We start from the raw sequence: 15,138 nt of genomic DNA, 5'->3' as shown, positions 1-15,138 counted from the left end.
GCCCAGAAGGAGGCGTGAGCGAAGAGGAAATGTGAGAGTCACGGGCTCGGAGTGGATCAGGCCCATGTAATAGGATAGCGTGTGTGTGTTTGCTATGAGCGGCTACAAGTAACAGAATGGAGAGAGAAGAGAGGTTCAGACAAGATGTAACAGAATTCCTGCAACTCCAGTTCAATTCCTCTCTTCTTCTTCTCCACCTGATCTTCCTTCTTCTACTACCTGACCTCCTGCTTCTCCTACTCCTGATTGCATTCCAATTCTACCGTTACTGCTAACATATACCCATCCGGATAAAATAAAACCTTCCCATACGCTTGACCAACCAAAATCGAACGGCGGATCAGATCGGAAGTTATCAGTACCACTTTTACCCCTAAAATAACTGAGAGAGGTCCAAATCCTAGACCCTTAGAACCCGTAACAACGGGAGATGCAATTTACTCCTCCGATTATACACATCGTGGGCCGTCGACGTGCAGCCCAATACTGGTGCCAAACTGCTGGCCTACCTCCTCTTCCTCCCCCTCCTTCTCCTCCCGCCGCCACGTCCGCCCGGACCTGAGCACGGAGCAGCGCCCTACTCGGCGCCCGCACATGCCGCTGCGGCACGGGGCCCCTCCCTGCGCGCCACGGGCGCCGGACGTCGGGCTCTGCAGCGGCTGCCCCGCGCCGGCTCGTTGCTGCGTCCTCAGCCAGACCTGCTTCTTGCGGCCGAGCGAGAAGAGCGGAGGGACACTCAGGTAAGCTCCCTAGCACTCTTGTGTTTCCGGTGATGTCCTTCTATCAGTGGTGGTTCCTCAATTCCACTTCAACTTTTGTATCTCCATCACAAGTTTGATGCTGATTCTGAACATTGAGCTTCGCTGCAACATAGGCACTGGGTTCTGAAAACCGGGAGTCGTTAACTTAGTGTCTGAAACTTATCAGTATCTGTTCACACTTATGTATTCAGATAGTCACAGCTAACAACTCCGTACGAAATGTTACTCGTACGTAGAGGTCTTTCTGACACTTCCACGTGTTCTCTACAAACTGATTCTGCAATTCAAATAGCAGTTCCAGTACTTTCTTGATCTAAAATGTGACATCAATTTCAGAGCATCAGGGTAGTGCATGTCAGTGGGCATCTTGAATTGTTCTGGTTCTCAAGTAGATTGATGTTCCGTTAGATGCTTCTTGGTTGTTTCATCCAGTGGTCTGAGCCCTAAGATTTATCCCTGATTTTGATCTTTACTTATGGTTTTAGTTCAATATTTGAAATCAGTCAACGATATACGTAAATGTTGATAATAAAATCTTTTTTTATTTGGCCCTGAGGGTAACCTTGGTAACAATTTCAACATTAAGAATGGGGCTCCCCACTTGGTTTAAGGTAGCAGTTGATGATCTCGGTAGCTTTGCATGTAATCTCATTCATATATATGTTTAGTTTATTATGGAACATGAACTTCGTGCATGACAAATTTAAGAGAATTGTTAATTCAACTCGTTATACAAGTTCTGGTCAGGTTATAGTGTCCGTTACTTTGTGTCTCACATTTATTATTCTAAATTTCTTCGGATGATACCACAGAGGAGAGCAAATGTTTCTGTGGAATTAAGTAAGCTTGATCATTGACTATGTGAAAAGGAATATAATATGTCCTTACCATATAAAACGGGATTGGGTGAAGGGGGTTCATTATGCTACAATCCATATTGTTAGTAAATGCATGCATCCCAAATGTGCTCTTATCATTACATTGATGCAAAATGTAGCCTACTGATTCCTTTCTATCTGCAAACGATGAATTGTTATTATATCACTAGGTTGAACTTACAAAATGTAAGAATCAAGCAGGTAAGCATTACAAAATATGAAGTACATTACTACACTGTCCTGTTTCTTTAGTGATTATATTCATGGTTAGTTTATTTGTTGTTTGTTGCACTATGTGCTTGAATAATAAATAGTTTAAATAAAAATTAAAAACAACGGAAGTAATTCATCTGTTTTATATATATAATGCTTTAGACTGACTCACCTGGATTGTGTAATTTGGACCATCGATTTCAATAGTAATATGTCAGCAATTCTTCAACCACGAAAGCTGTCGTACCATAATTTTATATCTCTGCCCTGTGTAGCTACCAGATGACAAACTGGGGATGGAGGCCAGTCTTTGCTTTGGAAACTGGTGGAGCACCTACCCCTGATGACCAAGACTTTGAAGAGGACAGTGACTTTCTTGGTAGGACAAGGCTGGGAAGACTCATCCAAGCTGCTGCAAGGGAGCTATTTGAAAAGTTTAACTCTGCCAGAAGCAATTCCCCCACAAAGATATTCCTTGTGCTCCTTGGCTTCTACACTGCCAACGCCTTAGCAACAATCCTAGGGCAGACTGGTGACTGGGATGTTCTTGTTGCTGGTCTTGTAGTGGCTGCCATTGAGGGAATCGGCATGCTTATGTACAGAAAACCGATCACCAGGCCTCCTGGGAGGTTTCAATCTTTTATTTCAATGGTGAACTACTGGAAAGCCGGCGTATGTCTGGGTCTTTTTGTGGATGCTTTCAAACTGGGTAGCTGAGTTCCGGCAATCATCTTCCAATATCTACCTATTAGTATTGTTGTTGATATGTTGATCTCACAATAACACCAACATATAGTTCAACAATGGGCATTTGCTCAGTGCTCAAATTTTAGTATTCTTACATTTGGCACCAGTGTTGGAACAGATGTTTGCAGTTGAAGGTAATCAATTTCTTCAAAATTCATTGCGATGTTTGGAGCCGATATTATTCGGGGGCGACAGTATTCTTTTTCCCTGAAAGGAAGACCTTGTTTGATGTGTGTTGTAAGAAACTGAGCATCATTTGACCTAAGTGTACATATTTTGTAGTTCTTCTGGAATTCGATGTCATGTAACTCTAATCTTATGATGATTTCTGCTTATTTGGAAATGAATGAAGTCTGAAGTCCGATGTAAAATGAACAATGACTGGCTGTATTTCTTCCGGAGAGATATCAGACTCGCCTTGTAATTGTTTGTGATATGCTGGTTCTGTCTTCTTACATTGTGGGCTACATCTGTTTCGCGACTGTTGTCCAGTTTCCTTTCAGAACCTTTTCTCATTGCATTTGCCCAGTATATTTATTCTAATATTTTTCACTTTCCACTCTTTTAACTGTGAATGAGTTCAGGTCTATATACATGTGATTTAATATGGATGTGGTTCTTTCTGGTTATATTTTAGATTTAACGGCTTCTCAATCTTGGTATGCGGTGAGCATAGATAAGCATCGTAAAACAGGGGGAATATTTGGTTTGCCCATAGTTCCTTCTCTAGTGTCTAGTGTTTGCGCGCTTCCTACCATCATCTCCTCTAGTTTGACTTTGTTATAGGCATCGATATGGTCTCCTATGCAAGTATCCACCGTTCTGAGTTTTTTGTCGATTATCAAACAGTTTATCAATTTTCTTACATTGTCAGGAATCCAGCGTTATAATCGATGTTCTAGTGACACGTAACTTAACGTCACAGAACAGAAAAAGAACAGAGACAAAATTCATAACAAAAAAAAAAAAAGAACAGAGACAAAATTCAGCAGCACCTAGAGTGCACAAGCGCCTTGTAGAAACAGCAGGTTGGAGCATAGCAGAGCAACATCTCCATCATCATATCCTTTCCCTCTCTCTTCTCCATGTAAACAACCAAATCAAAACCAAGATGAGAGCTGCTGCTCCTCCCGCTGCTGCGCTGCTCTCGCGCTGCTCCTCTCCCTTCGCCTCGGCCCCGCGCCTCCTCCTCTCCTGCTCACGAGCCCCGGAAGCCACTGCCTGCCGCCCGGCTCCGGCCTCCGCCGTCGCCCGCTCCGTCTCCGTCTCCGTCGAGGCGCCGGCGGCCGCCGCGGAGCCGGCGTCGGCGGGCGTGGACGCCGCGACGCAGCGCCGCCGCCTCATCCTCCTCCGGCACGGGGAGAGCGCCGCAGGGGGGCGCTCCACGAGAGGTACGTGCGGGTGTGGCTTCTTGCCTTGTTGGACTGATTTCCCAACCCAGAATTGGCTAGTCTCTTTCTTGAGACCCCAAGAAACTAAGGGGGGTGTCAATTTACCTGACATTTGGATACAAGCATTGGTGATTCGAGGAACGATTAGGTCCCAGTAATGCTAACTAGGAAGTGGAGTGGTGATACATTGGATGTACTGCGATGATGATAGGTGGGCAACTCTATACTTGTGGCATTCAAAAGATTGTAGGTGTTGCTTTAGTGGAGTAAGGGTATTGTAAATGGAGAAAGGTGTTTCATCCGGCTCTGGGAAACACATCTATTTTTGAAACAAGGTTTGGTTGAGTTTGCGACTTGCAATGGTTCGTTGGAACAACTTGGTTCTCTTAGAAAAATGTTACAGGCAGCTACATTTCCTGCAAAACTGCAGCCTCATGTTATACCTGATGTCTCAGTTGTCACACTTTGTAGTATCAATTGTTGTGGCACTTCAAGAACATTATTTCTTTAGCTGTAGAAAAATGTTCCAATTAATTGACCAATACTAAGTTGGACTTGGTAGGAAGAAATTAAGAATCAAGGAAGATGGACATGAATAAGGTAGAGTGGGTATAAAGGCATCATTGAGATTTTATATTGGAGGAATATCACTCCACATTTTGGTGTTGTTTGGGGTGTTGCTTAGTCAGTTCGTCTTGTGTAGTTCTTGCATTTGTTTCTAAAGAAACAGCACTTAATATGACTATTTAACACCAGATCATGACAGACCACTAAGTAAAGCTGGAAGAGCTGATGCAATCAGTGTTTCTAATAAACTTCAACAGATGGGTTGGATACCTGAGCTTATTCTATGCAGGTGCGTTCCTACCTTGTGGGGTGTATATAATGTATGAAGGCCTGAAGGTTCAATTTGGTTGCACTTGTTAATATTAGCGCTGTTGTCTAGTTTAATGGGATTTTATGTGATCTAATTCAATGTTGGTTTAATGGGACTTGCTTTCATCACCAACTGTTGTATATATTTTAGCTTGTTCTTTTCTTCTTCTGTTTTTCTTGTAATAGTAGATCTTGAATTAGGAAAACTAGAAGACATATACTGTGCATTAAGGCCAGTAAGTGGTGTTTGTATGTGATTTCCTTGGATTTGCATTGGCTCATGAAATAAATTTTACCATTCTTTTTTGGTGCCAACCTGTTTTAGAGAAGCGAACATGCAAAGACTACATCATTACACAATCATCCTGCTATTATGCACATGTGTTCTTTCTTTCTTGGACCAGTCTTTTATTTGTACATTTTGACCAACTTATTTAAAGCTTAGTCTCTGAACAATGAAGGTGATTACAATCAGATAATTTGATTTAGTCATATGCTTTTAAATTTTTCATTTATAAATTTTAATCCTCCTTCGACATAGTGATGCTACTCGTACAAAGGAAACTCTTAAGATCCTGCAAGAGCATGTTCAGGGGTTGTCTGAAGCAGTAGTGCATTACATCCCAAGTTTCTACTCAATTGCTGCAATGGATGGTCAAACTGCAGAGCACTTGCAAAAGGCAATCTGTGAATATTCTAGTGATGAGATCCTAACTGTCATGTGAGTCCTCTGTGAGTTTGTATGGATTATCCTATGTTTCATAGTATATGCTTAGTTTTCCTTAATAATTTTCCTCTATCTCATTGCTGGACCTATCATGACGCATTTATAGAATAAATACAGGTGCATGGGACATAATAAAGGATGGGAGGAAGCAGCCTCTATGTTTTCTGGTGATTCAGTAGTGCTCAAGACATGTAATGCTGCACTGCTAGAAGCTGTAGGGAAATCATGGGTTGAGGTTAGTGTTACCATGCTGACCAAAATATTCTTCCTTTCATTTCGTTCCTCCATAGTTCATCGTGCCTGCCAACATTACCATAGTCAGAAAAGTGCTCATGCATTAGTTACTTAATTCCAATTCCAGATATTTTGGGTTTCTCCTGTGATTAATTCCAATTCCAATTCATAAGCACAACAAAAGGGAAAAATATTTTTGACATTCATTGCCTCGAAGCTTTCACCAACTATGTTTTACTTCTCCAATTATTAAGAACAAACTGAATTGTGTTTAGAGATGCATCTAAGTTGAGCTATGTTGGATATTGTAAATTTCATGTCTAGATTTCACTTTAAACAAGTAATTAGTTTTTCAAAATTCGTGTGTGAGCATTTAGAAATGTCCTCCCACCCAAAAAAAACTTCAATCAGTACCTTTTTTATAAAAAGTTATGTCCCAATTATTCCTTTGAGAAATTATATTTTAATTTTCATTCCTTTTAAAGTTCCATAGTTAATTCTCTAGGGCATGAAAACGTGACTAATATTGTTGTGGGTCGTCATTAAGGACCCCCACACCCCCTAGCCTGGGTAGGCTCCGCGAGGCTCAAGGAGTGAATCATCAAGATTGAAGAAAAATCAGTCAGAGGAGGCCCACTAGCCATCCTCCGCATGCAAGGAATTGACTGGCATTTAACGTTAGTGTAAGTAGGAGTCGACTGACACCTTAGTAGTGCGGTGCCGCAATAGGCGACCGGTCGAGCACCACGCCTTTTGGATCACTTGCGTCTCTGTATTTGCTATAGTAGATAATATCTTCTGATTAGAGGTAAATGCATCCTACTTAGACTCATACCGTGTGATTCGACCGGTCCTGTGTCCATGTGGGATGGCGATGGTGTGTATCACTATTTCTGTAAGGTTATACTTATATATTTACCCCTTGAATTGCACTATAAATACCGACCTTTGGCCATCAAGCCAAGAGACGAATCCTTGAACGATCAATACATATGTTTTCCCTTCCTCTCCACTTCTTCTTCAAGCTTGAGCCATTCATGTGAGTGTGCTCTTGCCATACTTGTTCGCGTAATACATTTTCTTCTACCAACAGTGCTGCCGTCCGTGGGGATTCGAGCACAGAAATACTAAGAGAGGTAGGATGCCACCTAAGAAGAAGATTACTAGGGCTGCAGCGCCGACGGCCAACCTCCCGGCCATGCCTGTGCGAAGGTCCGCACGACCAAGCATAGGCCACGTTGGCGATAGCCCCCTAACCGGGGGAGGGGGGAGCGAGGGCCCTACGACCACCATTGGCCCGACCATGACCCTAGCTTGGGTTGACGCTGGGGGCCCTTGTTGCGAAGGCCTGGCAGTAGCAACATGGTAAGGGCCCTGCAGCGTCCCTAGGGGTTGCAACCGACACAGCCGCTGTGAACGCTACCCCGGCCGAACAACAATTGCGCTTGGTAGCCCGCCAGACTCAGCGGAGGAGCTACAGGCGGCCCTATGGATCGAGCAACAAACTGCTCGTGTGACCACCATCGCTCCCTTAATGACTGACGTCGTCCCACCCCAAGCTTTAGGGGCTGGTGAGGGCTTCGATGACATAACCCATCACCACTAGGCGCCCTTACGGCTATCGCGCGGGCTCTAGAGCCTTAGGCCCATCGTCACGAGGCCCCGTTACAAGACCGCGTCTCCCCCTATAGAGGGACTTGCAGTCCGTGCCTTTCTCGGAGGGATTCCGGACCCCGAAGCTACCTAAATTCAGGGGTGACTCTGTCGGTGAATCAGGAATCAGGGGTCCCCGAATCCCGAGGCCAGGCCAGCAATCCGCCACGTGGCGCCCTCCCGCGGGGGTCATCTCCGCGAGGTAAAAAAGATTAAGTCTCGGGAGAGGGCGCTCGGGGCCACAGTCAGTGGTCCCCGAGTACCCAGGCTCCCCGATGATCTGCGAAGACCAAGTAACCAGGAAGAGAGTGCTCGGGAGGTGAACAGTGACCCCCGAGCACCCAAGTCCCCCAACGACCAGGAGAACTGAGTACCGGGAGGGGCATGCTCGGGGCTGCGAGCAGTGGCCCCCCGGGCAGCCGAGTACCCCGAGGACCAAGAAAAGGCGTTCTCGGGAGAGAGTGCTCGGGGAGGTGAACAGTGACCCCCGAGCACTCGGTTCCCCGACGGCCCAAGGAGTCTTCCATCGGTGGCCCCCACAGGGGTCCAGCGATAAGGTGTCAGCCAGTGAAAGGCCCGATGCCGCATTTAAGAGCGCGCGTGGCCTGTCACCTCCAACTGCTCCCGCCACGCTCGGTGCCAGTCCCTGCCATACTCTGGCAGAAAGGCGTGGGGACATTTAATGCACGTGTCCCATCCCGTGGCATCGCGAGGCCCGAGGCATTCCGTCTGTCGCGCTGCTGTGGCAGGCGAACAAGACCAGGCGAGCACGCCGGGCCGCTCTGCGGCTGCCCGGTGGGCCCTCTCCACAGCGCCCGTTGCCAGCGCCATCATTACGACTGAAGACCGGGCGCGGGGTGCGTTTTCAACCCCCGTCACTTCGCGCAGAGTCCATGATGACGCCCTTTCCATTTATGGCGCCTTGGAACTTGTGCCCTCCCTTTCGGGGTACGCTACCGCCAGCGGGTATTTAAAGCGGCCGGCAGGTGCGGACAAAGTCAGTCCAAGTCCAAGCTCAGACAAGCACACACAGAACCAATAGAGGCTGAACAAACCCAAGGTAGAGACAATCCAACACGAGTCCAAGCGAACAGAGGGCGCTCGAACTCTCAGGCACTTGCTCAGAGATCGAAGAGCACTTTCGTACGAGCATAGAAACCAAAGAACAAGGAGTCCGAGGCTCTAGGATAGACAGACACTCTTGTAACCAGCACATTTCTGAAAGACATTTCAGGGCATTTATAGCATCCACACAGGAGTAGGGTGTTATGCGCAGTGCGGCCCGAACCTGTCTAAAAATCCCTCCCAGCGCATTTACTCTTTTCTGCATTAGATCATTCCACCCCACTTACCATCGCATTTACATCCATTTATTTCTCCAGCAAACATATTCAGAATCATCCCCCCCGCCGAATCTCTAAAAAGGGGTCCCTCAGGGTCCCTGCGACAGGAGCTAACCCTCCGACAGACTCAGACCCTGATGAATTTGTTTGTTCTTACACCCTCGCTATGGAGGCCAGTGGAGGCGGGCTGACCACCATGGTTAAGTGCTTCCCCCTCACCCTATAGAGGTAGCCATCCGATAGTTCTGGGCACTGGAGCTTGAGACTGTTTACGCCTGGGCCCACATCCGAGATCTCTTTTACAACAATTTTTAGGGCACATTCGTCAAGCTAGTGACCACTAAAAGCCTGTTCACCATCAGGCAGCAACCAGACAAAACCCTCTGGGTTTAGTTCCAGAGGCCTAGATTAGAGGTATATCGGATTCATCGGTCATCGATGCCGCAACCTAGGGTTTGGCCGAAGGGCCACTGTACGATCGATTGAATCGGTGCCTCATACGCTCTGTGGAGGCCCTCATGTGCAAATACGAGGAATACGCACGTGCAGAGGAAGAAAAGTTCCGCCGAAGGCTCGCGTAAGCTACCACAGCCCCTAACGTTGAGCCCGAAAAGTCGCACTCACAAGCGGGGTCCTCGCACGCCCCTCCTCCTCCATCGGCAAAATAAGGCTCCGAGGAGGCTAATGGCTTCGGAGCCCACAAGGAACGACAACGATAGCAGTGTGGCGTCCACAACATCAACCAAGGTCGCAGGGCTCTGAACTCAACCTTTCCTAGGGGCTGTGGCAGAGGACACCCAGGAGTCCTTCCAAAGCGACACCACGCCCCAGGTTGGTACCCTAAAGAGGGACACTGGTGCACTCTGTACGGGGTAGGACGAGGTCGTAGCATTTCTGGACTGCCGAACCCTCATAACCTTTCGAGAGGAATACCTCGGGAGACAGGCAGCCCACATCATGGTAGAGGGAGCCAGCGACAGGTGGCCCGAAGGCTGTAGACCAACAGCGGGCCGCAAGATTGATCACCTGGCCCTACAGAACCCTTCCTAGCTAGCTCTGCTTTCTTCGCCTCCACCATCCGCGGAGCACTACAACGACGAGGGGCCCTGGGCCAGGCCAGTGGTCCTCGCCATAATAGGAGGAGGAAGCTTTGGCTGTCCTCAAAATAGCAGCAGTGAGACTACGCACGTGGGGTGAAACACATCGGGGCAACCGGCATCCATCGTTAGGCCCTGGATAGGCCGACGCCCCCGTAATGTTCACCTCCAACGACGCTGAAGGGGTGAGGTTCCCTCACTCCGACGCCTTAGTCATCTCAGCCAACATCGCCTAGGTTAAAGTCTAGAGGGTGCTGGTTGACGGAAACTCCTTTTCATACACGCCTTCAACCAACTCTGCATTTCGCGAAGCCGGCTCTCTCCAGCCCATAGGCCCCTGCAGGGGTTTGATGGGCCCCTCTTGACGCCCTAGGCCAAATAGAACTAGTCGTCTTCGGCGAGGGTTTCGCAATGCGAACCGAGGTGATCACCTTCGACGTTACCCTACGTCTACAATACCATCCTAGGCCAGGGGACTCTGAACATATTCAAAGCCATCCCCCTATCACAACTAACTCTGCCTGAGGATGCCTGAACCCCAAGGGCTGATATTCATCCACGACGACCAAGACTTGGAAAGGCGCATCAAGTACGGACATCTCGCTCCTCTCCATGGCCACCACATCCACACCGTGGCCCAAGAGGCTTCGAAGACCCCCTTCGGCACATCCCGAACACTACGGCTTTTCGAAGCTATTACTGGAGGGGGACGTAAAGCATGTCCTAATACATCTGGATCAGCTCGATCGGACTTTCCAAATCGAGGCAGGCCTCGCCCTAGAGCAAGAGGTCCAGCTCCCGACCATCTTGCGGAGCAACCCCTATGTCTTTGCATGGTCCCCGCAGGACCTTTCTGGAGTCAACCATACAACAATCCCAGCTGGAGCTCTGAGGCCACACGTGCGCTAGACCAAGCGTAGGCCTCAGCAACGAGGGCCCTGGCACTATCCTCTGCAGCCATTCGAGCCCTAGCGGCCTCCTCAAGAGACGCCTCAACGGATAGTGGGCTTCGGCGGTTTTCAGCGCGATGGCCTCAACACATTCCCACTGTGCTGCCAAATCCCGCCGAAGGCCCTCCTCACGCTCGCGAAGTGTCGTCTCCTCTCGTAGGCGACCCTCCATAGACTCTACCCTCTTCTTGGTCTCCTCCAAGGCCTGACGGAGCTCTGCCACTTCATCTCGATCCTCGTCACGGGTTGCGACAGGGCTTGGTGCCACACACACCCTAACACCCTGGCCAAAATCAGTTGCTACGGAACATAGCATAGGAACGATAAGATGAGCTACCAAAGAGAAAAAAGCAGACGTTAGATCCAAGAAACTCCGATTAACTGCCTACATGCAGGGTTGCCACCGCCAGACATGCCTTCACTTCCTCCAGAGGATCCAGGGCTACCAACTGCTTAATCTCTCCACTCCTGAGGAGAGACGAGGCCGAGGCGAAAGCCTTCAACACCTCTGGGCGCAGCATGAAGTCATCTGGGGTCAGGACTTCAAAGCCAGCCCCCCCATCAACTATTACAGAGGCAGCCCTTGCAGAAGGTTTGGTGCTATAGGCACCGGTCACCAAGGCCAGGTTGTAGACTGGCTCGACATCTCGTGGTGGTGAAACCACACCCTCCGAGGTGACTATCAGGGACACCTCCGGAGGGGTCGTTGATTCTTGCTAAGGCCCTGTAACCTCAGGAATGGGGGGGTGTGGACCCATCTATCCCTAAGCCTCCTAGAAAATTATGGCAGTCAAGACTCCTTGCGCATCACCACGACAGAACAGAAGCCTACAGGGCGGGAGCTACCTTACTAATGCCTTCGGTTTCTCCGACCAAAGGACCCGTGACCTCGTTGTCAAAGGGCATCAACCCCCACCTTGCGCGGAAATTCAGGGATGCTTCACCGCCTCCTCCTCCAGTCTGGCCGTGGCTAGAAAGGTTCGGAAGGGCTAGGCCCTTCCTACGATCGCCTCCTCTCGGGTTGGGCCGCATCTTTAGCCAAGTCGCATGCACTTCCGGAGCTCAGATCTACCTCTGATGCTTTTCATTCCTCCCAACGACGTCTTGGACGGCTCGGCCTGTGAGTCAACTTGTGAGCCTTCAGAGGTCGGTGGGGGTCGAGCTTGGGGTGGGCTGGTGGGGGTTATAGAGGTCGTGGTGCTAGACACCCCGCGCCCTCGCTTCCCGGCAACCTTGGGCTCTAGCGGGTTTGACCATGCCAAGGCCTCCACCCCGAGACGAAGGCATACGCGGTTGTGCCGCTCCAAGCTCCCTACCATGCTTATGCGTTGGTTTCACTTCGCGGCGGTAGCTGGGCCCAAGAACTCCTCCATGATCTCTGTCGCTCGTCCAGTGAAAGGTAGTTCTTTGAAAGAAAAAGGTGTTTCATGTCCGCGGATTCAAAACTAGACAACGAAGAGGACTCGCCAGAACTATTGGTGGGTCCGGAGTACACGTTCAGCTCTTCTTCCCCACCTTGCTCAAAGACATAATTCCAATCTGTTCGGGGGGTCGGACGCGCAGCATAGTAAATTTCTCCTCGATATCACGCATGCTCATCCTTTTGGCCATCCTTTTGAAGAGCATCAACCGCGAAGCAAGCTGGGCGTCCGAGATATCTAGCACCGGGGTCTGGACATACTCAATGTCGCGATTTGTAGAGCGAAGGGGGATCCGAAGCCAACATCATAGTAAAGTGATCGCTCCGACCACCCGGTGTACCACCGGCTGTTGTTAGCCTTTGCCTGAAACGCATCCTTGTACTCCGGTCGAAGGTGGAAGTTCACTCCCTCGAAACTGAGGGCCTTCATCACTCCATCCTCCGTCCAGGTCTTCGGTTGGCAACTCGTGTAATGAAGGGTGGTGAAAAGGTTCGTCCTCCCTTCGCACCCTTCCACTTGCATAGCCCACTCGAAGATGGCTAGGAAGACAATGGCGTTGACGTGGAGCTGTTGGTGCTCCACGTAGAAGTAGTGGAGCACCCCTTTGAGCAGCGACACAGCTGGGAAGTCCATACCGGCCTCGAAAAAGACTTCAAATACCACGGCCTCATGGCCCAGAGGATTCGGAACCTCTTCTCCTCATGGAGCCCGAGCGACGGATCTAGAGGGAATTTTCTCCTCATCGACCATTTGGTCGAGCTCGGCGTCATCGATGGTGGAGCCTCCCAGTACGATGGTTTGTTGGGGATATTTCCTGCTCGTGCAGTGGAGCTCCACGCCCACCGACAGCCCGAGTAGCGGCGGAAGACTCGATGCTGCCTGGGTGTCCGCCGGCCCCGCGTGCATCAATAGTCCCGCTCGTCACCAACATATTGGTTCCGTCCTAGGCACCAAAACTAGCCATGTGGATCTCTGGGAGGCAGTGAAGACGATGGGAGAACAGTTACCGTTAGACGCACGCGCGTTCTAAGGCAGGAGTGGCCAGAAGCAGATGTAGATGAGAACAAGGCGCAGAGCAAGGCCGTCGTCTGGCCTAGACCCTCTCCTTATAAAGATAAGAGGGGAGTTATTCCCTCTAGGGAAATGCGCGCACGCCCAGTCTCTTCACCCACAAGCTCACGGTCATGGGTTAGCGGAACCGCTCCGCACAACCATCTAATGACGAGGCGCCATGTACCCCACTATCGCTCCACACGACGTAACCACGCCATCAACCATAGGTCGCCTTTAATGTCCCCCGTCATGTCGAATGGTCAGTTCAATTCGATCGGACTGGACCTTCCAAAGCAATTCAAACAATACGAAGGATCATAGGCCATTAGCTGCTACGCCAGGAACCATCAGAGGCCCTGCTCTAAGAAAAAAATTGTGAAGCCGACACTCCGCTGGCCACCCACGCGAGGGACTGCTGTTGGGGGTCGTCATTAAGGACCCCCGACGCCCCCTAACCTAGCCAGCTGGTGCCTATGGATCTCGGGTCTCCGAATGCCTTTCGAATGGTGGGACTTCGAAGGAGCCCCAATCTCTCGAAGATCCAGCCTCCTGGAGCCCCAGCCTCTCGGATGACGAGGCTCGAGGAGTGAGTCATCAAGATTGGAGAAAAATCGGTCAGATGGGTCCTGTCAGTCATCCTCTGCCTGCAAGTAAGTGACCGATATTTAATACCGGTGTAAGTAGGAACCATCCTGATATCCCAAGATAAGTAGGAACCAACATGACACCTTAACAGTACGACGCTACATTAGGCGACCAGCCGAGCACCACGCCTTTCGGACCACTTGCGCCTCTGATTAGGGGTAAATGCATCCTACCTAGACCCATGCCATATGATTCGGCTGGTCTTGAGTCCATGTTGGATAGTGATAATGTATATCGCTATCTTTGTAAGGATATACTTATATATTTACATCCTGGATAACACTATAAATACTGATCCTTGGTTATCAAGCTAAAGGACAAATCCTTGAATGATCAATAAATATGGTTTTCTTTTCTTTCCATTTCTTCTCCAAGTTTGAGCCATTCGTGTGAGTTTACTCTCGTCGTATTTGTTCGTGGAATATATTTTCTTCCGCCAACAAATATTTTGTGGGATTAGTAATAAAATGGTTTCAGTTTCTAGAACTTGGCCGGGTCAGTTTGTTACTCAATAAAATATGAATTATCTGTACGTAAATGTGATGAGTACTCCTGATTTTGCTCTGTTGGTACAATCTTCTATAAAAAAAAAAAAATTGGCTGAGAATTTACTGAATTTCTACGCGATGTGGCATGCAGGCTTTTTCTCTGGCTGGTCTTGGGGGTTGGAAGCTTCATGGAATTGTAAAGCCATAGATTGTCGTAACTAAAAGTTAGATGCAATTTTGGTAGCTGTTTCTTGATTCTCATTTTGCCTCGTGTAGCAGTTTTTTACATGTTACTGAAGGTATTAACTTGATAGATAGATGAGATTATATTTTTCTAAACTCAATGAGCCCTATCAGTTCTGTAAAATTGAATAAGAAAACACAAATAAAAATAAAAATAAAAATAATAACAATAACAATAATAATAATAATAATAATAATAGTAATAGTAAAAATAATAATAATAGTTAGTTTTGTGTATAAGAGAACGGCACAAGGGACGTGATTTATTTACATACAAGATCATCGATGGATGAGCCCATCAAGGAGATGGGTATTTAGTTTTTATAGTGTTTGGTATGAGGGAGGGGGTTGGATGGGGTGGGTAGTATAGGAGAATATTTCTTCGTATATTGGACGAAGCCATCCGGGTGAACATGGG

The 15,138-nt window shown here is 48.5% G+C and overlaps 2 protein-coding genes across 5 annotated transcripts; both read left to right on the top strand.

Annotated features, from left to right (window-relative positions):
- The first annotated feature begins 461 nt into the window (after positions 1–461).
- On the top strand, positions 462–3,033 carry LOC133896597 (ycf20-like protein). Its single transcript, XM_062337197.1, has 2 exons — positions 462–740; positions 2,128–3,033. The coding sequence occupies exons 1-2, from the start codon at positions 595–597 to the stop codon at positions 2,567–2,569; spliced, it is 588 nt and encodes a 195-aa protein (XP_062193181.1). The 5' UTR covers positions 462–594; the 3' UTR covers positions 2,570–3,033.
- Positions 3,034–3,621: 588 nt separating this feature from the next.
- Positions 3,622–14,821, top strand: LOC133896636 (uncharacterized protein At3g52155, chloroplastic-like). Of its 4 annotated transcripts, none has more exons than XM_062337234.1 (5): positions 3,625–3,990; positions 4,747–4,846; positions 5,408–5,587; positions 5,711–5,828; positions 6,375–6,829. In XM_062337234.1, the coding sequence occupies exons 1-5, from the start codon at positions 3,711–3,713 to the stop codon at positions 6,390–6,392; spliced, it is 696 nt and encodes a 231-aa protein (XP_062193218.1). In that variant the 5' UTR covers positions 3,625–3,710; the 3' UTR covers positions 6,393–6,829. The 4 variants fall into 4 exon arrangements, with proteins under 4 accessions (XP_062193219.1, XP_062193218.1, XP_062193217.1 ...); XM_062337233.1 differs by lacking the exon at positions 6,375–6,829 and adding an exon at positions 14,629–14,821 and having other exon boundaries at positions 3,627–3,990; XM_062337237.1 differs by lacking the exons at positions 3,625–3,990; positions 6,375–6,829 and adding exons at positions 4,029–4,201; positions 14,629–14,821.
- Positions 14,822–15,138: the final 317 nt, after the last annotated feature.

The sequence above is a fragment of the Phragmites australis genome, chromosome 17, assembly GCF_958298935.1.
Source record: "Phragmites australis chromosome 17, lpPhrAust1.1, whole genome shotgun sequence".
Classification (NCBI taxonomy): Eukaryota; Viridiplantae; Streptophyta; class Magnoliopsida; order Poales; family Poaceae; genus Phragmites; species Phragmites australis.
The sequence above is the reverse complement of the archived record's forward strand: the minus strand, read 5'-3'. Positions and strand labels throughout refer to the sequence as shown.

Coding starts and splice junctions, on each gene's coding strand:
- LOC133896636 (XM_062337233.1), top strand. CDS start 3,711: ATGAGAGCTGCTGCTCCTCCCGCTGCTGCGCTGCTCTCGCGCTGCTCC. Junction 3,991..4,746: donor AGGGGGGCGCTCCACGAGAG/GTACGTGCGGGT, acceptor ATTTAACACCAG/ATCATGACAGACCACTAAGT. Junction 5,829..14,628: donor TAGGGAAATCATGGGTTGAG/GTTAGTGTTACC, acceptor TGTGGCATGCAG/GCTTTTTCTCTGGCTGGTCT.
- LOC133896597 (XM_062337197.1), top strand. CDS start 595: ATGCCGCTGCGGCACGGGGCCCCTCCCTGCGCGCCACGGGCGCCGGAC. Junction 741..2,127: donor AAGAGCGGAGGGACACTCAG/GTAAGCTCCCTA, acceptor TGCCCTGTGTAG/CTACCAGATGACAAACTGGG.